Source organism: Eubalaena glacialis, chromosome 4, assembly GCF_028564815.1.
Source record: "Eubalaena glacialis isolate mEubGla1 chromosome 4, mEubGla1.1.hap2.+ XY, whole genome shotgun sequence".
Classification (NCBI taxonomy): Eukaryota; Metazoa; Chordata; class Mammalia; order Artiodactyla; family Balaenidae; genus Eubalaena; species Eubalaena glacialis.
The window spans coordinates 59,428,270-59,452,492 of NC_083719.1; the positions used below are offsets into that span (position 1 = coordinate 59,428,270).

The 24,223-nt window shown below is 34.7% G+C and overlaps 1 protein-coding gene across 3 annotated transcripts in view; it reads right to left on the reverse strand.

Moving 5' to 3' along the window:
- Positions 1–24,223, reverse strand: part of CERT1 (ceramide transporter 1) — a 127,578-nt gene that overhangs the window by 49,446 nt on the left and 53,909 nt on the right. For all 3 annotated transcript variants that reach the window (XM_061189373.1, XM_061189372.1, XM_061189371.1), the window contains 4 exons: positions 21,952–22,059; positions 21,017–21,155; positions 15,527–15,610; positions 3,918–4,075 (listed from right to left, as the gene is read on the reverse strand). In XM_061189373.1, the coding sequence (XP_061045356.1) occupies positions 3,918–4,075; positions 15,527–15,610; positions 21,017–21,155; positions 21,952–22,059 (489 nt within the window). The remainder of the gene's footprint in view (positions 1–3,917; positions 4,076–15,526; positions 15,611–21,016; positions 21,156–21,951; positions 22,060–24,223) is intronic.

Consider the following 24,223-nt stretch of genomic DNA (forward strand, 5'->3'; position numbering starts at 1 on the left):
AAAAAAAAAAGGATAAATTAGCACCAGAGAAATGCCTACAATATACATTCACGTGTTTGTTTCCCCCAGTAGAAGCTAAATTAATTTTGTTACAGAGAAAAAAGGCAAGTAATGGATGCCAGGAAGAAAGTAACTCAATTATTGGTAGAATCAATAAATGCAAAAAGATATTCTAAAGAAAGATACCTTTCTTATACTTTCCAACTGCTGGTTAAAATTATTTTAGAGCTGAAAAAGAGCTTAGATTTCTACTTTAACCTTCTCCTTTTATAGACAGGGTCTATGGCTCTAAGAGTTTGCTAAAAGATCCAAGGACAAAATGTAAAAAGGCTGGCCTTGGCACCAACCTCAAACTTTTTTTTACAAAAATGGACTACAATGAGTCAAATGTGATATTAAAGCCCTACAAGCTTATAAAGAACCTAATGCCTTTATTCCCTCACCTCAAATATTTAAGGGCTAAATTAAAGTCCACACCGAACTCACCCAGAGCTTAACTACTTCTAAAAACCCTACCTGAATTAAGTTAGTGCAAATCAATGAGTTAGTTCATTAGGCCCAAAGATTAACTGATTTTTGTGCACTGAAGAGAAAACAGGACTACAGACCCATCAGAATGGCTAAAATTTAAAAACACAAAAAATCACCCACAAAAAAAATGACAATACCAAGTGTTGTCAATGGTGAAGAGCAACTGGAATTCTCACCTACTGCTGGTGGGAATATAAACTGATATAACCACTTTGGAAAACTGTTTGCCTCTACCCACTAAAGCTAAGCATATACCTCGTGAATCGATAATTTTACTGCTTGGTATGTGCCCAAGAGAGAAGAGTGCATATATCTACCAAAAGATACGTACAAGAATGCTCACAGCAGCTTTATTCACAACAGCCAAAATATAAAAAGTTAAATGTCCATCACCAGGAAAAAGGAAAAAACAAATTGAAGTCATACAATGAAAATTCATCATACAACGAACAGCATACAGCAATAATACTATACAACAATAAAAAATAATAAACTACCACTAAAAGTTACAAGATGAATGAACTTCACAGTCAGTGTTGAGGGGGTGGGGGAGCGAGCCAGACACACGAGTATACTTTGTATGATTCCATTTACATGTTGTTCAAGAACAGGCAAAACTAATCTATGACTGTATAAGTTAAAACTGTGGTCACTTCTTGAGGTACTGGTACGGTATGGACTAGGAAGGGGCATGAAGAAACCTTCTGGGGTGCTATAAAAGTTCTATATCTTGATTTGAGTGGTGGTTACAGGGGAGTATACATGTGTATAACGCTCGTCAAGCAGTACACTTAAGATTGGTATACTTCACTGTATATATGTTAAACCTTAATTTTTAAAAATGAACAAAACAAAAACACACAACACAGCAATAATATTAAAAAGATTTCAAGGAAAGCGAAAAAACATGTGAAATTACACACTTGTGAAGCTACTAATATAAGCAAACATCTTCAATGAATAATTTTTTTCTTATTAACATTGTTAACAACTAAAATTTGTTTAATCTTAGAATTTTTGGTCTTCCTGGACACGACTGGCTAAAAATTAAGTACACTTCTTCTAGAAAAGAAGGAATTATTTTTATAGGTAACTAAGAAAATTCAATTATTTAGCTGTAAGAACAATGGAAATGACGTTAGAAATGTACATAAGAGCTATTAAACATAAAATCAGAGAACTATTATATAGAGATTTGTATGTATGTTATACACATCTATTGTATGTGTATATCTGTTATATACATAGATAAACATATATTAGAAATCTACATAAAAGGTATACAAACAGCTATTAAACAGCTATTATTATATCAACTATCACCTACTTAATCACTCTCATTAGATTTTTAGCTCCTTGAAGAATGATTTCCTGTACTCTACTGTTTTCTCATTTCTAGCTTAGAGTCTAGCACACAACAAGCATATAAATACTTCTTGAATAAAACAACAATTTCAAGTAAACCATATTGTTAACACTGTATTTTCCTCCTCAATTATATGAATTACCTAAAAGATATGTTTGTTGATAAACAACTCTCTCTATTCAAGAACTTCCTAATCTTTACAGAGTGTGTATATATACATGTATGTATGCACATACACACATGTATATATACACACATGTATATATATACACACACACTGAATATATATGTATATACTGTGTATGCACACACGCACTTACATTTCCTGTAAAATGTAACTGGGAGCCTATATCGACCTTGAGAAAAAAATTATGGTGCAAAAGGTGAATAAGATTTGACATCAGATAGACCTGTAAAAGGATTACAAATTACAGCCATTTGCAGATTTCAATTAATACTACCATCTTTTGTGGCTGTTATTTAGTTAAATGTGGTCTAACAAAACTGTTTTTTCACAGATCCTTTGGTATAGTCTACTTGTTGCTACCCAATAAAGAAACAGAATGGATAACATTACCAACATTGAAGACAACTGCAAGTTCACATCCCTTTCAAATAAGAAATTTGATTGACAAAAAGATGGGGAAGCCATGTCTTAGTTTTAATGAATTTTTTTAGGCAGTGTGGTTAGAGCATATGACTAGAGATGATGATCCTTTAGTGAAGGATAAGTAGACTGAAGAGAGGGGAGCTTAAGAGAAAGTTGCCAAAAAGTTTTGAATAAGCTAATCTGGATAAGTTGAATGATTCTCCTGAACCATTAGTCTAATGGATTTAAGGGACTGTCCTGTTTTTTCAGTGCTACTTTTTTGTGTGAACAGAGAATCTTCTAAGAATTGAATTTGATCCAAAATTGAAATCTATGACAACATAACAGTTCTACTCCAAAATAATAATGAAGTATCTGCGTGTACCTTAAATGGACATTTTCATTGCTTATTTTAAAAGAATACATATTGCTAGTCAACCTGGCTTACTCTCACATGCACCTAAGAATTCTGACCAATTCTCTTTTCTTTAAACATGGGGACCTTCTTAAACATACAGTGCTGTTTAAATCCTGTAGCCATTCTGCTATTACATCAATGATGACATTGCTTTCCTTAGTGTTCTGTTCACATTGATAAGACCTCCAAATACCACAAGCAATATGACTCACTAATGAATGATAAGATTCTGATTGATGTCTGCCCTAATATCCAGAGCTGAAATATAGAAGAGTAAAATTCTTCTTATTCTGCTACTTAACACCTCTAGACAAGTCTCTGGGCCTCAGCTGCTGCTTCTATAAAATGATGGCATTGGACTAGAACTAAATTCTCTAAGGTATGCTTTGGTTCTAAGATTTTACTGATGTTAAATTATAAGCAAACGTTTTCCTACTAAACAAATTCACTGAGCCAAATTCTACTTCACACTCGAAACTAAAGATTCATATTATTATTATCAGTGCTGCAGTTTAAACAAAGGTGGGAAAGGTGAACATAAGGCAAATGTTTAAGGAACAACAAAATGTGTGTTAAAGGATATCACAATGACCTTGGAAAACATACATGGCCATGAATGCAGTAAGTTAATATTTAACTTTATAAATTGGTGTTTTTAGTAGTTCATATAACTTAAGTACAGTTTCATGTATTACACAATAAAGCTAGGAAATGTCAAATGGTTCATTACTTCTATTCCAAAGCATTACTATTACCATTACAAAAACTTTTATGTTAAAATCCAATGAAGAATGCATATTGTACAGTAACCAAATACATAACTGGTGAATCTCATTAGAAAAATGAGTTTAAGATGCTCACAAAGTTTCAGAGGAGTAGTACCACCTGCTACTTCTCTCAATCCAATAGATTTTTCCCTAAGAAGTTAGTTTGGTTTAAATGTTCGATCAGTACATAAACAAACAAAATCTGATTATTATTATTATTTTACAAAGAAGAAAAACAAATCTTACCTTATCCAGTCTCTTTTGCCAGCTGTCCTCACGTTTTACCATTAGTTCAATACAATGAGAAAGTGTAGCAAGGATTCCAGCAGTAGTTGCTTTAAAAGTTATCGCCTCCCCTTTAAAGTCTATACCATTAATTCCTTTTGGTGTTACATGTGGAAATACTGAAAAAAAAAAATTTATTCACTAAAAATCTTTTTAACAAAGAAATCATTCCTCAGCACAACTTAAAATTAGAAAATTTTTAGAAAACTATCACATCAGAGTAGACTTTCAAACTGTAATTTCCTTCCTGTTGGCCAACATTTTAAAATTTGCATCCATCTCTATGAGCAAGGAAGCTTGTGACAGCATATGTACTCTCAAGTCCTTTTTTCTGGATTCTGTTTCCTGAAATCTATTTGCTATGCTGCACCCAGTGAAGAAAGTGGTAGGTGGAATAATACTTTAATAATAACACTCAAGACAGCCTAGAGTGAGACCTAATTATGGCAAGAACTACCTTACATTTTGAGAAATCCTGAATTTAAAAATATCTGAAAAGAAACTGCGGAAATGAATAAGGTAATATGTTAAAATTTAAATAAATGTCCAAATATAATTTGGGGACCAATGCACACATTAAACAGTTCTTATGTTTACATATTATAATTTTAATTCAAAGTTAGTCTTTGAATTAAATGAAAAATCTTAAAACTCATAAGATGCAAATAAGAGAGCATAATATCTTATACTATAGTTAATAAGAAACCTTTTCAATAGAACTCTTTAAATGAAATAATGATACTTTAAACTTTAAAAACTCATATGTAGATATGACAGCAAAGGCACAATCCATAAAAGTTGACAAACTAAACTTCATCAAAATTTAAAATTTCTGCTCTTGAAGGCATTGTTAAAAGAATGAGAGTTACAGTTATGTAGGATAACTCAGTCTAGAGAGCTAATCTACAGTTAATAAAATAATGGTAACTGTGAGGAGATATATTAATTAGCTTGACTGCAGTAATCATTTCATCATGTACACCAAATCATCATATTGGACACCTTAAATATATGTAATATCTATTTAAAAAATTTTTTAACAAGGAATGAAGAGACAAGCCACAAACTGAGAGAAAATCTTTGCACAGAATATGTATGATAAAGGACATATCCTTTATCTATATATATATTATATTAATATAGACATATTCTGTATTATAATATACAAAATATAGTAATCTCAAACTCAACAATAAGAAAACATATAACCCAATTAAAAACCTGAACCAAAGAACTGAATACACATTTCACTATAGAAGAGATCGGGATGGCAAATAAGCAGATGAAAAGATGCTCAATACTATTAGTTACTAGGGAAAAGCAAATTAAAACTACAGCGAGTACCACACACCTATTAGAAGACTAAAATTTTAAAAGACTGACCACGTCAAGTGTTAGTGCGGGTTTGGATGAACTTGAACTCTCATAAATATGACTGGTGAAATGCAGCTTGGAAGGTTTTTAAAAGGTTAAATACATACCTACCATATGATTCAACCATTCCACCTCTGGGTATTTAGCCCAAAGAAATAAGGTATATGTACATAAAAAAAACTTGTATGTGAATGTTCACAGCAACATTATTTATAATAGCCCCAAACTGTAAACAACCCAAATGTCCACCAATAGACGAATGGACTGAAGAAATTGTGGTTGTTATCTATACAAGGGAACACTACTCAGCAATGAAAAGAAATTAAATACTGATACGTGCAACAACGAGAAATCTCAAACTAAGAAAGAGATCAGGCAAAAAACTGAGTTCATTTACATTAAATTCTAGAAAATGCAAACTAATCTATAGTGACAGAAAAATCAGTGGTTGTTTGAGAATGGAGGGAGGAAGGGAAGACAAAAGGGATGGAAGAAACTTTTGAGGGTGATGGACATAATAATGGTCTTGATTGTGGTGACAGCTTCATGATAATATCAAAACTTACCAAACTGTACACTTTAAATATACGTAGTTTATGGCATGTTAATTATATCTCAGTAAAGCTGTTTTAAAACCTATTTTCTTTTCCTTGTATTTTCTGAAGAGCCTTCCTATCACTGTAACTTCTATATTTTCTACCATTCTTACCAAGATTGATGTTTTATTACAAACTACAATTTTTTTTAATAATCAACTTAGAAACTAGAAGTCACCTGTGTCCTATATATGAGAATGTGTGCCATTGTAATAATGGGTCCTCCATGCTGTTTGCTAATTTATATAGAGTCAGTACAAGATGAAAGACCAACATAAAATGTCTTTGAAAAAACTTTTAGAAATGTACCTCTTCAGCTGCACTTAACTACTTTCTGAAGCTGTCACCCTCAAATCCTTTTCAGAATGATACAAGGGTTATGCAACAGATTTTTAAACTTTCAAACAGTTGAAAGTTAAGTGTCTCAAACATAGTAAGGTCTCTGAAATAAATTTCTCTCATGTTACATCTGTTAGGAAATGAAGGTCATGAAGACAAAACCTCATCTTAATTTGTCATCCACTGGGCTCCTCTAAGTACTGGTTACTTTGATTTTTGCTCTAAGTCTCTCATACCTTATCTTGTAGAACTACATTAATCTTGATGGAAAAACTTAAGCAAAACCCCAAAGTACTCAATAATTTTAGATGAGCATACTCATCTAAATGTCTCAGCTGACCACAAGGGAAGGAAGATCTTCAAGAGACAAGGTGGCATGCCTTAGTTTCTTCTGGGAAAATGATACACTGTAGCAAAAGGAAGTTGCAAGTATGTGAATGTAACCATGCTTATGAAGGGTAGAGATGAAAGAAATTATAAAATAATCTATAAACCTAGATTTTTAAGTACTTAAGCTCTTAAAATTATCATTCAAATCTATAGTTCTTTTAGTTGAACTGACGTTATAGAGTTCAAAATTCTTTTAAAGGTGCTAACATTCAGAAAATCACGGAACCCAGAAGCTAATATCAACATGTCAAAAATAAAAACAAATACTGACAGAAGCCAAGAGATTTCTAATCCTTTCATTTCATTAAGACTCCCAAACACTAATTTAAATAGTAGGCAACCTAAGGGGGAATCCCCAGTTTCTGTGGTGAGGATTTTTTCATTTCCCCACCTGAAATATTCCAAATGACTGTGTCCTTCTGGACATACAGGATGGCAACTTTGTTTAAATCTCTCCTCACCTGTATACTATGATAAAGAAGAAACATGGCTTAAGACTATGACCATGTTATTAATCGTACTAGGGTCAACAATCAACTGGTTTGGAACTACTGGCCTATTACAGATATGATTATTCTAACAAAGTAAGATACAGTTGGCTAAAAACTAAATTTAAAATATTCTCACATGAAAAATCTGTTAGCTAAAAGACGATGAAAAGTGATCTGTGGCTGGTCCAACTTCTTCATTTAGACAATTAATGTATGAGCATCTGCATACAGACTACGTGGGAGAAAAGGACAAGACGATAATCATGTTTCATAGAGTAATGCATGTTCCATTAACACTAAATTGCCTCTCAATGAGTTTCATCAAGAGTATACCTTGATTTGACAGATTAGTTAATATTTACTGTCATTATTTTATATAGCAGATGACAATATGCTCTTGTATATTATTTACAAAACAGGAATAGATAGAAGTTAAAAAATTGGTTAGAAAATATGGTTAAATATATAGTTAGATGGGAACAACTGGAAAATATAATAGATATAAAAAATCCATGCAAGTAGCCATCTTTGACATGTAATTAATACAATTAATCATAAGAAATAAGGGTTTAGGGGTAGGAAATTTCTGACTTTAGATTGATTTAATCTAAAGTAGAGGCCAGGGAATTCCCTGGCAGTCCAGTGGTTAGGTCTCTGTGCTTTCATTGCTGAGGGCCCAGGTTCAATGCCTCGTCATGAACTAAGATCCTACAAGCTGCATGGTGCGGCACCCCCCCCCAAGAAAAAGTAGGGGCCAAAAAATTGAACAGTACTGTCAGTGAATTTATTTACACTTTTTTAAAAATTTAAAGTGTACATTTTATTTATTTATCATTTATTTATTTATTTAGCTGCGCCACACAGCTTATGGGATCTTAGTTCCCCGACCAGGGATTGAACCCAGGCCCTCGGCAGTGAAAGCACAGAGTCCTAATCACTGGACTGCCAGGGAATTCCCTAGTCTTTTTATAAATACCAGCTTTATTGAGATATAATTTTCACAGCATAAAATTCACTCATTTAACACATACAATTAAATGATTCTCAGTGTATTCACAGAGTTGTACAAGCATCACCACAATCAACTTTAGGACATTTTTATGAACCATCCCCTCAAATCCCACATACATTAGTAGTCACTTCCCATTTCCCCCAACCCTACTGCCCAGTCCTAGGAAACCACTAATACACTTTCTGCTCTACGATTTGCCTCTGAATATTTCATATAAAGTAACAATGAGTGGTCTTCTGTGACTGGCTTCTTTCACTCAGCATAATATTTTCAAGGTTCATCCATGTTACAGCACATGTCAAGTATGTTATTCCTGCATATGGCTAAAAAATGTTCCATTTTGTTTAACCATTCGTTAGTGGATGGATGTTTGGGTTATTTGCACTTTTTGACTGTTATGAATAATACTGCAATGAACATCCATGTACACGTTTTTATATGGATGTTATGTTTTCATTTCTCCTGAATATACACCTAGGAGTAGAACTGCTAGGTCAAATGATGACACCATGTATAATATGTTGAGGAACTGCCAGACTGTTTTCCAAAGCAGCTACACCATTTTACATTCCCACCAGCAGTGTATGAGGGTTCCAATTTCTCCACATCCTCAACCAACACTTGTTATGGTATTTCTTTCCAATTACAGCCAGCCTAATAGGTGTGAAGTGGTGTCTCACTGTGGTTTTGATTTGCATTTTCCTGACGGCTAATGAGTTGAGGACCTTTTCAGGTGCTCACTGGCCATTTGTATATTTTCTTTGGAAAAATGTCTATTGAGATGCTTTGCCCATTTTTGAACTGAGATATTTGTCTATTATAGATTTGTAAGAGTTCTTTATGTATTTTAAATACAAATCCCTTACCAGATAAATGACTGGCAAATGTTTTCTCCCATTTTGTGGGTTATCTTTTCACTTTTTGATAGTTTCCTTAAAGCACAAAAGTTTAAAATTTTGCTAAAGATCAAGAAAGCTTTGCCTTGCTCAAGGTCATTAAGATTAACTCCTATATTTCTTCTAAGGTTTTATGGTGTTAGCTCTTTTAATTAGGTTTTTGATCCACTTTGAGTTAATTTTTGTGTTTGTGTGAAGTAGGGGTTCAACTTCATTCCTTAAATATGGATATCCAGCTGCCTAACACCATTTGTTGAGAAGACTTTTTTCCTCACTGAGTTGTCTTGGCACTCCTGTGAAAAGTCACATTTATTTTACTATAAATGTGAGGGTTTATTTCTAGACTCTCAATTCTATTCCACTGTTCTATATATCTTTCCTTATGCCAGAACTATACTTTACTGTTGCTTTTGTAGTAAGTTATGAAATTGGAAGTGTGAGTCCTCCTACTTTGTTCTTTTTCAAGACTGTTTGTTGTAGCTACTCTGGGTCATTTGTATTTCCATATGAACTTTAGGATTAGCTTGTCCTCTTGTGCAAAAATCCTACCTAGGATTTTGGTAAAGACTGGATTGAATCTACAGGTCAATTTGGGGAATACTGAATTTTTAACAATATTAAGTCATCTGATCCATGAACAGGGCAAATCTTTCCATCTATTTAGGTCTTCTTTAATTTTTTCAATAATGTTTTGTGGTCTTCATAATATAAGGTTTGTGCTTCTTTTGTTAAATTTATTCCTAGGTATTTAATCCTTTTTGATGCTGCTATAAACAAAACTGTTTCCTTAACTTTATCTTCATATTCTTCATTGCTAGTGTATAAAAAATATTGGGTTGGCCAAAAAGTGCCTTCAGTTTTTAAGTAAAAATAAAAGACACATTTTTCATTTTCACCACGAACTTTACTGAACAACATACGCACCCTTTTGTTCCACTACCTTCTGCCATTTTTCAAGCAACTTCGTAAGTCCATCTTCCCAAAAGTTTTTTTCTTTTCGAGCAAAGAACTGTTCCAGGTGCCTTTTATAGCTTCCAGGGAATTGAAATTTTTTCCATTAAGAGAATTTTGTAAAGACCAAAATAAATGGAAATCTGAAGGTGCAATGTCTGGTGAATATGGCGGATGAATCAGAACTTCTCACCCAAGCCGTAACAGTTGTTGCCTGGTCATCAAAGAAATGTGCGGTCTTGGGTTATCCTGATGGAAGAGTATGCATTTTCTGTTGACTAATTCCGGACGCTTTTCATCGAGTGCTGCTTTCAGTTGGTCTAATTGGGAGCAGTACTTGTTGGAATTAATCGTTTCGTTGTCCAAAAGGAGCTCATGATAGAGGACTCCCTTCCAATCCCACCATATACACAACATCACATTCTTTGGATGAAGACCGGTCTTTGGTGTGGTTGGTGGTGGTTCATTTCGCTTGCCCCATGATCTCTTCCGTTCCACATTATTGTACAGTATCCACTTTTCATCACCATCACAATTTGTTTTAAAAACGGACTATTTTCATTACGTTTAAGTAGAGAATCACATGTGGAAATACGGTCAAGAAGTCTTTTTTTTCCTTAACTTATGTGGAACCCAAACATCAAAGCGATTCACATAACCAAGCTGGTGCAAATGATTTTCAACACTTGATTTGGATATTTTGAGTATGTCGGCTATTTCCCATGTGGTATAACGTTGACTGTTCTCAATTAATGTCTCAGTTTGATCGCTATCAACTTCAACTGGTCTACCCTACCATGGAGCATTGTCCAGCGAGAAATCTCTAGCACGAAACTTCACAAACCACTTCTGACGTGTTCGATCAGTCACAGCACCTTCTCCATACACTGCACAAATCATTTTTTGCGTTTCAGTTGCATTTTTACCTTTCTTGAAATACAGCATAAAATGCTGAAAATGTTGTTTTTCTTCCATCTTTAATATTAAAATGACTACACAAAATTTCACCAATTTTGATAGATCTTTTTTTAAATGCACGCTGATGTGCCAGCTGTCACATACAATCTAACAAAATTGTTTTGAATGACGTTAAAGACAACTAAGTGCTACTAGAGCCATCTTACAGAAAAAACTGAATGAACCTTTTGGCCAATCCAATACAATTGATTTTTTGTATACTGATCTTATATCCTGCAGTCTTAATTTATTAATCCTAATAGGTTTCTAGTGGATTCCTTATGATTTTCTCTATGTAAGATAATGGCATCTTCAAACAGAGAAAGTTTTAATTCTCCCTTTTGAATCTGGATGCTTTTTATTTATTTTTCCTGCTCAGCTGTCCAGGTAGAATCTCTAATACATTGTTGAACGGAAGTGGCAAGGTTGAACATTAGTTAGGAACAATGTTATCTTGTTCCTGATCTTAGGGGGAAAGCATTCAGTCTTCCACCATTAAAAGTGATGTTAATTGTGGGTTTCACTAAGAGATACTGGTATCAAGGCAAAACTGGCCTCAGAGAATGATTAGTTAGGAAGTGTTCCCCCTATTCTACTTTTTGGAAGAATTTGTGAAGAACTGGTATTAATTTTTCTTTAAATGTTTGGTAAAATTTACCAGTGAAGTCACTGGAGCCTGGGCTTTTCTTTGTGGGAAGTTTTTTACTAATTGTATCGCTTTATTTATTATTGGTCTATTTGGATTTTGTAGGTCTTCTCGACATAGTTTCAATAGTTGGTGTCTTTCTAGGACTTTTGTCCATTTCATCTAAGTTATCTAATTTGTTGGCATACAGCTGTTCATAGCATCCCCCTATAATCTTTTTTATTCCTGTAAGGTCAGTAGTAATGTCCTCCCTTTCATTCCTGATTTTAATAAGTTGAGTCTTCTCCCCTTTTTTCTTTATCAGTTTAGTTAACAGTTTGTCAACTTTGTTTTTCAATGAATCAACTTAAAGTTTCATTGATTCTCTGTATTATTTTTCAATTCTCTTTCTTCTTTATAATAAATGTGTTTCACCTACAAATTTCCCTCTAAGTACTGTGGCAGACCGTAAGTTGTGGCATCTTGTGTTTCTGCTTTCATTCACCTCACAGTATTTTCTAATGCCCTTTGTGATTTTTGTCTTTGATCCACTGGTTATTTATGAGTGTGTTAATTTTTACATATTTCTGAATTTCCCAAATTTCTGTTATTAATTTCCAATTTCATTCCACTGTGGTTGGAGGACATACTTTGTTTGATTTCAATCCTTTTAAACTAATTAAAGCCTGTTTTGTGGCCAAGCATAAGGTCTATACTAAAGAATATTCCATGAACAATTGAGAAGAATATATATTTTTCTATTGTTAGGTGAATGTGAATGTCGACTAGGTCTGTTTATTTAGACTATTCAAATATTTTACTGTCTTGCTGATCTCTATCCTACTTGTTCTATTCATTATTGAAAGTTGGTTATTGAAGTCTCAAACTATTACTATTGACTTGTCTCTTTGGTCAGTTTTTGCTTCATGTATTTTGGGGCTCTGTTGTTACATGCAAATACGTATTTTATTGTCATAAAATCTCTCCTTTTGTCTCTAGAAATATAATGTTAAAAAGATGGTATAGAGTTTAACAGAAGAAAACTTATATTAGAGGTAGATAAGAAGTTTGTTCACAAAAGATTGAGGAAACATTCCTTTCACTGTGATCTAGAACTCTTAAAAGTCTTTAACTAAGGAAGGTGTTTTCTAATTCAAAAATTTCTCCTCTGCTCTAATCTTCAAATTAATTCTTCTTCTCATCTTAGAATATCTGGAAGTTTTACTCCTGTTTTAGTCTTCGCCCCATAACCCCCATTCCTATTCTTGGCATATTTACTAGTAGGTTGGTAAACTAGTTCTAAATTTTAAAAAACTTTAGTATAGTTACATCACAATATTTGATCTAGACCTAATCTTTAATAATGGCCCTAATGGTGAGAACATTACAATGACCACTCCCAAGAACAGAGTATTATTTTTCCCTCTTCCAATAGCTGATCAATCTAGGACTAAGACCCTGTTTTTGAGAGATGACTGAAATACCCTAATCCCAGACTACAATCAAGTAGTTCCAGATTTAAAGACTATATGCTCTGTTCACTTTACTGGCTTATAGTCAATGCTTCTGACTAACTTATTTCTAGAGGTTAACCATAAAAAGATACTTTCCACCTATGATGATTTTCAAGAGTTAATTTCCATCAACATTAAGAAAGGAATTCTTTTCTTTAATTGAAATATAGTTGATTTACAATGTTGTGTTAATTACTGCTGTACAGCAAAGTGATTCAGTTATACATATATACACATTCTTTTTCATATTCTTTTCTATTATGGTTTATCACAGGATATTGAATATGGTTCCCTGTGCTATACAGTAGGACCTTGCTGTTTATCCATTCTATATATACCAGTTTGCATCTGCTAATCCCAAACTCCCAATCCATCCCTCTCCCACCCCACCTCACCCTTGGCAACCACCAGTCTATTCTCTGTCCATGATTCTGAAGAAAGGAATTATTTTAAACAGTGAATTCCCCAAGTATACTTAAAACATCACTCGGGATTTTAAAAATTATTCAGATATCTTACAGGATATTTCTCTAAATGACTTTAATAACCCAGACTTCTATTGCTTGGTTTCAGTCTCTTCGAAAAAGAGATGTTGGAGGCTTCCCTCAAATGTCTGGAGATCTAGCCAGATCACATTTAAGAGTTAGGTACTGGAAGCTCTACATACACTAGCAGGGCTTTAACTACTGGACTTCATCAAAGGGTGATCTGGTAGCGAGACAGCTTTTTCATGATGGACCCTGCAAAAGCTCTCAGTCTTTTCTCTATGGCCTTTCAGTGCCTCCAGAGTTAACTTTTAATTTGGTATCAGAAAATTTATGTCCAGTTTTGTATCAGAAAATATACTATGGAAACAGGGTAAGAGAAAGAAGCTGGAGATTACATCTTTCCGTGTATAGACTTTCATTTAGTCCCCGGCTACCAGAGTTCTTAGAGAGAAGCAGAACGGTGAGGCTGTTGGATTTCAATAGTCAGCATGTACATTTCTACTTAATTACTTTACTGATAGGCCAATACAATCTATCTTTTGATGTATCTGGTACTCCTGAATCTAAAACTCTGCAGTTCAATTTCTACAGAAAATAAGCTTCCATTCTCTTTTGGGGAATACAGATGGGGCGGCTGAGTGTATGTGAGATGATGGAAGATTGGACCTGAGAATTTTACAACTTCTTTCAATAATTTTTCCCATATCCAAACAAAATCTTTTTTCTATTAAAGCAGATTATTCACTGTAAAATTAAAATGTAACAGAAAGAACCTTCCCAAAGTAATCCTCTAATTCCATAAAGACATATAAATCCGGATGACTCAACAAGTTTCAACATTTTAGCCCCAAGTCATAAGGAAAACTTTGTAATAAGAAGCTAGTATTTTGCAAGATTGAGAGCAGAGTAGGTTATAAAGAAGAAGAGAACCATTAGGAAAATAAACAGGAAGAGGAAAGAAGGAAAAGGTGGGGAAGAGAAGCGTTAGATTTAGTATCAATACTACAATATTCCCATATGATTTGTGAAATTTCCATGCATATAATTGTTAAAAAAATTATTTGAAAATATGCCACGGCCACAGATTTTACTTCATATTCTTTCATAACTTCAGCAAAAATAAGCATAATTAGATTAACTTATTTTTTTTCACAAAGGCTTATTTGCAACTTAAAAAGTTTTAGGAATCCATGCCAGCTTTTTCTTAGCATATGTTAAAAGAAAGCACTGACCATGAATTACAGGTTTCCGTCGCAACCTCCCTGCCCACCCCTGCCCCATACATAGATTCCACACATAAGTGATACCATGCAGTATTTGTCTTTGGTTTAATGCCCTCCAGGTTCATCCATGTTGTTGCAAAACACAGGTTCCCAATGAACAATTAAGAATTCCATCTAATGAGTGAGCCCTTATAAACAGAGCAACAATTAACTGATATATGAAGTAAACTGATACATGTAATAAACCACCTTGCTCCTGAGTCTATAAACAATTGTGCTGTGAAATCAGTGATTTCAATAATTTTCCTTTAATAACACTGATTATATACTTTGCAACACCAGTTTATCAAGTGGAGAGAGAAAAGAACATTAACAGAGAGAAATACACTCTAAAGAAACATTCAAGTTCCATTACAATGTTTCCTCCCTAAGAAATACTTTTTCAGTACTAGAAACTGATTCTACCAAATACTGCTGAAATAAGAGGCCAATGTCTAAAATTTAGAATAAGTCTTTGTCAGATGAGCTGTCAGATTATTTAATGTCAGAATGTATATTTTACCTACATGTTTTTTCTTAGAAGAAAAATTTCGCTTTCCAGCTTAAAAAAATTTTCTTAACTATTCCATTAATTATTCTTGTTATATAGTTGGTTATTATGTAACTTTTGAAAGTGTATTTTACCCAACTGAGGGGGAAAATTTTACTACTTACCCTTTTCTTTATTGCCATTGGTATTATGCAAGAAGTCTCCATCAGAACGTGTTGTAGGAAAGTCATCTTCATCATCTTCTACCACTAAGTAAAATATATTTAAGGATATCAGGATGAAAGCGCATAGAAATTAACCAGTTTATTCTTATGTTCAACGGAGTAAATATGCTCTGGATTCTGTGAGTACATGGTCTTATTCATCTTTGTATTTTCAGTGCTTATCAATGTATGCCCAATAAATATGCTGTGGAATGTCTTTAAATACATTATTATAAAAACTGTACCCATTCTCATTTGTGCAAGGGATGGTACTGAGATACGATTTATTCTGTCCTTTAAGTCTTTCTATCTCTTCCTCCTGACCTTGCGGAGATTTCATAATTCTACCAGAGGCCTACAAAGACTGAAGAGGATGGTAATGGTACATGCAGAAGATACTTTACCTTGCCTCTAGGATATGCAGGGAAAACATAATGACTTATAGATGTGATATCGATTTTAATTTATCCCAATGTGTCTGTGCCTGGACATCCATTTTAACCTACCCAATTCCAGAAAATACAGAATCCCCTGTGTTCTTCCACATACCTCTTTCTTCTACGTACTATCCCTTTTTCTACTGCCTAACATACTTAATCCTCTGCACTATGTATTCCACTTCTTAGTGCAAATTTCTAAACCTCAGCCCCCAACCTTATTCTCTGTTTTTTTTAATTAATTAATTTATTTATTTTTGGCTGTGTTGGGTCTTCGTTTCTATGCGAGGGCTTTCTCCAGTTGTGGCAAGCGGGGGCCACTCTTCATCACGGTGCGTGGGCCTCTCACTATCACGGCCTCTCTTGTTGCGGAGCACAGGCTCCAGACGCACAGGCTCAGTAATTGTGGCTCACAGGCCCAGTTGCTCCACGGCATGTGGGATCTTCCCAGACCAGGGCTCGAACCCGTGTCCCCTGCACTGGCAGGCAGACTCTCAACCACTGCGCCACCAGGGAAGCCCTTATTCTCTGTTTTTGAATGGCTTCTTTAGTTTATTATCTTTTGAGGAACTCCCTTTCTACAGAATAAATCTTCACTTTAAACTAATGTCTTACTCCTTGCCTATCTCTCTACGTCAGGAGTAATTTGGCTCTATGAGGAACATTTCATCTATTTTTAACTCTCTCTCCAATGGATGCAAAGCCCACTACTATTCCTTACTCCCTCCCCTGACTAAATGGTAGTAATTACTATGGAAAATACCTTTATTCTGTACTACAATTTTCTAATTACTGGGCTATTTCAGTTTTTCATCACCTGAAAATTTTGCACTCATCTATAACAACTTTTTCAAATCATAAGCTGCTATTATCTACTAACACCTACTATTTTATAACCAGCTAACTGCTATCAGCATCCAACTGACATTTTTCTTTTCCACATCCATCATTCCTACAGACTTCAGTATCCATATTGAAGCCTCTGCAAACGCCTTAGTGCCAAGATTAATCAAATTCCCAGATTCTGTGGATCTCTGTCTTTTCATCAATAATTTGCAAATATGGTCAATTCTAAGAAATTAACTACAGTGCTGCTCTGATTTTAAATCATTACTGATTTTAAATCATCAGACAACATCCTGACCTTGACTCATTACTAATCTGATTAACTGCTCTTAAATACTGAAATGTCTGCATTTCACTTGTCTCCTCAGTATCTACCTTGGGTTCCTAAAGATTCACTTTCATATCTCTAACCATCCAATAGCCTAGTACTACCAAACAGGGATTTTCAAACTTCTTTTTCTAGTAAATACTCAAAATATAAAACTGATGGAAAACAAGAGCTGCTCTGGCTAAAAGAGTGGCCCTCCCCCTTTCCTTCCCAACCAAGCACTCCTTGTCCATCATTGAGGCACCTTTAAGGGATGTCTGACATGAATTAAAACCACTGTCCTAATACAAATCTCCCATCCCAATCAGACTGGTCTCCCTTACCAGCCCTCAAATCTATTATGCTAAATTCCATCTCTGGATCTTGTACATTCCTGCTTTCATTACCCCTGCAATAATCCAAATCAACCACATTAATAATAGCAACTATTATTGATTTTTTGCTATTAAGCACAGGGCTAATATACATATTCTCATTTAAATCTCACAATCATATGTGCTGGATACAACATCCATGTTACAGAGGAAAGAGATGTGCAGAAATGTTAAGTAATCTACTTCAAGTCATCAAACTAATAATGAATAGAAGAGCAAGATTAGAACCTTTACGTTTAACATGGTATATGTCTTGTTTTAAAATATATGGTTAGGTCAGAGATAATGTCTTCTACTTCTGTAATCCTAGAGTATCTGGACCTAAATGGTTAACTAAATCTTACTGAAGTGTGGGGTGTGTGAGTATGTGTGTGGTTAAGTCTCCTTACTAGCAATTACGATAAAACTTTTTAAATGAAAACATTGAATACCTAAAATAAGAGCTTGCTATTATCATTTCAATGACACACTTAATGAAGAACAGTGATTCTAAAAATTTTTAAGTCACAGATAATTTAGTCTTGATAATTTAGTGAAAGTACATCTATAGAGATCCTTAGGTCAGCAATTCCAATCTATAGTCGAAGTAGGAAACTATGGTCCATGTTCTTATTTCACCTTTACCCAACATGTACTCTTAAAAACATCATTTCTTAAAATAGCCATTTATAGGGAAATCAGTTGTTATATGCTGAATTGTGCCACAACCAAATTCATATGTTGAAGTCCCAACCTTCCTGTACTCCAAAATGTGACTGTACTTGGAGACAGGGTCTTTACAGAGGTAATCAAATTAAAATGAGGTCATGAGGATGGGCCCTACTTCAATATGACCAGTGTCCTTATAAGAGGAGGAAATTTGGACACAGACACTTATAGAAGGAAGATGATGTGAAGACACAGGGAGAAGATAATCATCTACAAACCAAGGAGAGAGGCTTAGAACAGATCCTTCCCTCATGGCCCTCAGAAGAAACCAAACTTGCCAAAACCTTGATCTCATATTTTTAGCCTCCAGAACTGTGAGGAAATACACTTCCGTTATTTAAGCCACACAGTCTATAGAGTACTTTGGCGATGGCATCCCTAACAACTAATACATTAGTCTATGACTGTTGCTATATAATCAAACATGTTTAAAAATATTTTTCTAATCTTCTACACAACATGGTTATTATTACATCCCAACTTTCACTCCTTCCACTATCACTTTTGTCTTTAAAATGCTATATATTATTGATGTGAATCATTTAAAAATAAACAAGGAATCTAAATCTGTATACATCCTGTTTAGTTTAAAGGGCTGTTTGCAAGCAAATGAAAGCTGATGTGTAATGTCTAATTTGACAAAAAAAAAAGTATACATACTTTTTTAATTAATGAGAAATAGAAGTTCAACTCTCTTTATTTTTAGAGAAATAAACATTAAATGTTAAAGAACCAAAAACTTACGAGTGTATCAAATATAAAGAACTTCAAGGATACTTTAGGTAAAATTAAGTGCTTTAAGAGGAATATGGGCTTCTGCTTCAGGGAAAGATGGAATAACAGGGAGAAAATTTATCCTCCAGCATGAAACTAAAAGATCAGACAAAATACATGAAACAATGGTTTTCAAGATACTGGATATTAGGCAACAAAGGACAATGATCCCTAAGGGCTGGGGAACAAATGATGTGAGCCCTGTGAATGCTCCAGCTTACTGCCATGGGAGAGTTTCCAAGCTGTAAAGAGAAACCCAGGAGGAGCCTGGTAGACTCTCTGAGGTGAAGAAATGGAGCTGAGAATCCAGAGAGACAAAGGACACTAGAGTTCACAAGGCAGAGTACTTGGGAGGAGAGAACTGTACAGGGAGAGAACTCTGGAGATGGGCAGAAGGTCCCCCTGAGTATTCAGCAGAGTACTGATAGCACATACAAGTTGAGGAACTATAGAGGTCATAGAAAGAACCATTTGAGAGGATTCCAGGGAAGAGTACCCAAAGCCTATGTGGGGCAGGGAAAAGCACCTGTTCCTGCAACACAGACCTGGAACAATTCACAGGGAATTGGCTAGAGAATGCGAAACTGCCTTGCCACAGTAGTAGGGAGAAATGGAAATACATTATTCTAAGGTTCTTATACAATACAGGAGGTGGGTATATTACTTGAAGGGAGACTGTAATAACTTAAATGTGCATACTATAAACCCTAAAGTAGCCATTATAATAACAAAGAGTATAACTAAAAAGCCAACAAAGGAGACAGAAAATGGAATTATAAAAAATACTCAATCCAAAAGAAGGCAGAGAGGGCTTCCCTGGTGGCGCAGTGGTTGAGAATCTGCCTGCCAATGCAGGGGACACGGGTTCGGGCCCCGGTCTGGGAAGATTCCACGTGCCGCGGAGCAACTGGGCCTGTGAGCCACAACTACTGAGCCTGCGCGGTGCAACAAGAGAGGCCGCGATAGTGAGAGGCCCGCGCACCGCGATGAAGAGTGGCCCCCACTCGCCGCAATTAGAGAAAGCCCTCGCACAGAAACGAAAGACCCAACACAGCCAAAAATAAATAAATAAATTAATTAATTAATTTTAAAAAAGAAGGCAGAAAAAGGGAACAAAGAACAGAGAAGACAAAAAGAATATGTAAGAAGGGGTGAGCTCACATCCTTCTACTCCACCATCTTGCCAGCAAGTCAACAAAAAGAATATGAACTCAGATCAAAGACATTTAATAAGACCAAGAAAAGAAACCATGTTAGGCAACCTAGTTATACTGGGTAGGAACTTAGCATGATTTAGTAATACTGTTATGAGTAGTTCATTTTTGCCCATTATAACAAATTAAGAGAAAAACTGAAGAACAGATATTGACAACACCAGTAATGTTTAGCAGTAACAAATGAAAAGTAACTTCAAAATTCACATTATAAGTTAACTAAAGATCATCTCTCTTAAAAAAAAAAAAAACTCACTAAAATTACTTTTACATGCATATGTAATTCCATTATTGACTTCTTCTATGAGAAAAACGCCAGAGGAAGGGAGGGTGACAGAGGGAAGGAAAGAGAGGTAAAGAGGGAGAGGGAGAGGAAGAGGAAGAGCGAGGGACAAAAAGATCGACTGATTCCAGATCTGGAGGATTTAACATAAACATATGTTTGTCTCTAAGACTCGTCATAGGGTACATGTATTAGACACAATCATGTGAAATGCCCCATATTATCAAGATGATATTATATTTTTTAATGGAATAAAGAGTTCAAAAACCATTTTAAAATCTTCAGTGATATCTGGTATGGGTGATCAGATTAATTAGGATGTTATTAAAGTACACAAGTTATGTGGACACTGAAATCTGTTACATTAGAGGTGTACAGCGAAAGTGACTATAATTACCTTCATCACTTAAAGACATTACCCTTAAGATCAAGAGGTTTTAAATCCATTCATTCTCCAAGTAAAAATAGTGGTAATAGCCTAATTAACCTTTATCCCTTTGAAGTTCATCCTTGGAGACAGCATCAGCACAGGCATCAAAGTACTTCTGTAGAGTATCGACTTGTCTGCATAGGATATCTCTAAAGGTTTCCATTTCAGCCAATTTCTCACGTAAACTGTGGCCCTTCTGCAAAACACAAAACGGGGGGATGTGATCCAAGTTAACAAAACTAGAATTTATTTATATTTAGTCCCATGGTATTTTATCACCTTTTAAGGTCTGTATCTTACTATTGAGGGCATGGAGTAGGGAGAGTTGTCAAGTTCAATGTATTATTTCCAGGGACGGACTTGAAACTGAGTAATTAATGGCTTGATAGTGATAAGCCTGAAGGAAATGAGAGCAATAAGCCTGACAACTTGCTACTACAACATTTAATATTTTCAAATTAAACACTGTGATGATAAATTGTGAAAGACTTTAAAATGGGCAAAAATATTACTGGGTGTCCTTTGAAAGGAATAGTAAGTATCATCCACGGAGAGGGTGTCTGATCATATAGAAGTCTTTGATTTCATTGCATTTGAGCTATTTTACAACTCTTTAAGTCATAGAAAACTGAGAGTAATGTAAATGATTCTTGTCCATAGAAAAGCAAATGAACTTTGTCCAGTGGAGGTACACTGGTTACTAATGTGTGACTATTGATTAGTTTTGCATACATTAGCAAAATCATTTCAGCATTCTTCACATTCTTCTTTGAACTACATTTTTTCTTTAACATCTTATTTCATTAAGGAATGAAACAAAATCTCTGACGTGTGTTCATTTTATTTTTATGAGTCATGATTTTACCTCTTAAAAAACTATTCTGTAACAACTTCAAATAAATTACATTGTAGGAAAATTCTTTCAAAAAACTTATTCTATCAAATAAGTTCTGTTCACAACATTCAGTACTAAAGCATTCATAACCACAAACCTTGAATGAAGAGGTGGATGTTGCAGAATAGCCACTTGCTCCAGACACCAGTGACACCATTGAGCCATGTCGACGCAAGCTGGATTCAGATCCATATCCAGACTCAGTCTAAAAAGGAAAGTAAACTACATGAAAAAAATTAAATAAAAAATACTTAATCATCACAAGAAAAAAACTTTTTAACTCTGTGAGGTGATGGATGTTAACTAAACTTACTGTGGTAATCCTTTAACAATATGTACATATATCCAATCATTATGTTGTAAACCTTAAACTAATACAATGTGATATATCAATTATATCTCAATAAAACTGGAAAAATACTTAAGAGAAAACAAAAGTTTCCCTATAAATTAATAAGGTTATTGCAAAAAAATTTTTTGTTAAGTAAGGTTACTGTAACAATAATTAGCAGTTTGAGTTCACTCAAGAAATATAGGCAATCCACTGGCATAAGCAATGCTTTCAATTCCTAATTGCCACTTAATTTAGAAATTTACTGAATACCAACTACATGTTGGGCTAGTTGGCTAAAAGAGTTTAATAATAGGAAAACTACCTAGAGTAGGTAAATTCATAGAGACAGAAAGTGGAACAGTGGTTATCAGGGGGCTAGGAAGAGGGGAGAATGAGGAGTTAGAATTTACTAGGTACAGAGCTGGAGTTGGAGAAGATGAAAAAGTTCTGGAGATGGATGGTGATGGTGGTGATGGTTGAACAACAATGCGAATATACTTAATGTCACAGAATTGTACAATTAAAAATAGCTGAAATGACAGATCGTCATGCGTATTTTACCACAATAAAAAATTTTGGTAGAACAAGGACCAAAAAAAAAAAAGAAAAAAAAGGAAAACTTCTTTATAGATGAATTATTTATCCTGACACAGCTCAAATATCAGTCTCAATGAAGCCTTTCCCATTATTCCAGATAGTCTGTCTCTGTATTCTCAACCATTCTTAACATATCATGATTATGGCATTTGCCACTCAATTTTAATAGTTTACATTTTGTAACTACTAGTGGACTTGTACCTTCTGTAAGAAGACTGTATTTCTTCCATTTTTGTAGCCACCTTGACAGTTCATGGCACAAAGAAAATCCCCAATTTTGCCAGTCTATTCTGTAATCACATCATAGAAGATAACTGAACTCTTTTTGGGGTTTAGTTAGACTCAGAACTGTGATCTAATTTTGATGGAGTTGGCACTCTTTTAAAGTATCAATTTTGCATCCCATCCTCCTTAGGAAAATGCAGTACTAAAAACATGGACAAAAGAATTAAACATTTGAAAAAAACAACTTCCAAGTACCTAAAACCTGCTCAAGTATTTTGGGATCTCTGATTTCTTCCTACTGTTATTCTTTTACAAGTACTGTGCATAATTTTAATCCTAGACACTAAACTTAAGAGGTAAAATAATATCTAATCATTTTTGGCATCACACCTAGTGCAGCTTCTTAAAATTCAAGCTTCCAGCACATACCGGTCGCTAAAGATTCAAAGTAAAATTGTCATACTTTAATAACACCTGTTCATAAAACACTCTACCTATAAAAGGTACTGCAATACGTTCTTTTTTTTTTTTATTTAATTTATTTATTTAATTTATTTCTTTTGGCTGCGTTGGGTCTTTGTTGCTGTGCGCGGGCTTTCTCTAGTTGCAGCGAGCGGGGGCTACTCTTCGTTGCGGTGCGCGGGCTTCTCATTGTGGTGGCTTCTCTTGTTGTGGAGCACGGGCTCTAGGTGTGCGGGCTTCAGTAGTTGTGGCATGCAGGCTCAGTAGTTGTGGCTCGCGGGCCCTTGAGCACAGGCTCAGTAGTTGTGGCGCACAGGCTTAGTTGCTCCGCGGCATGTGGGATCTTCCTGGGCCAGGGCTCGAACCCATGTCCCCCGCATTGGCAGGCAGATTCTTAACCACTGTGCCACCAAGGAAGTCCCTGCAATACGTTCTTAACTCTGAATTTACTAACAAATTACATATAAACTCATGACTAGATGGAATCAAAGGTACAATAAATTGTACCTCAATAAATTAGCTAAAGAAAAAAAAAGGTAAGCTTGTTTCAGTAGCACAGAATCCCACAAAAAGAAAATTCTAATTACAGAAATCATGTAATTCATAAAAAAAATAAGACTTCTTATCAAATAATGTCCTGGAACAAAGGTACTGAGCTAGGTTCCTTAACTAAAATGGCTCTAGTTTCTCTTTCTCGTTTGACAATAATGCTAACTTTCTAAGTATAGTGTTTCTACATTTTAATTGTTGT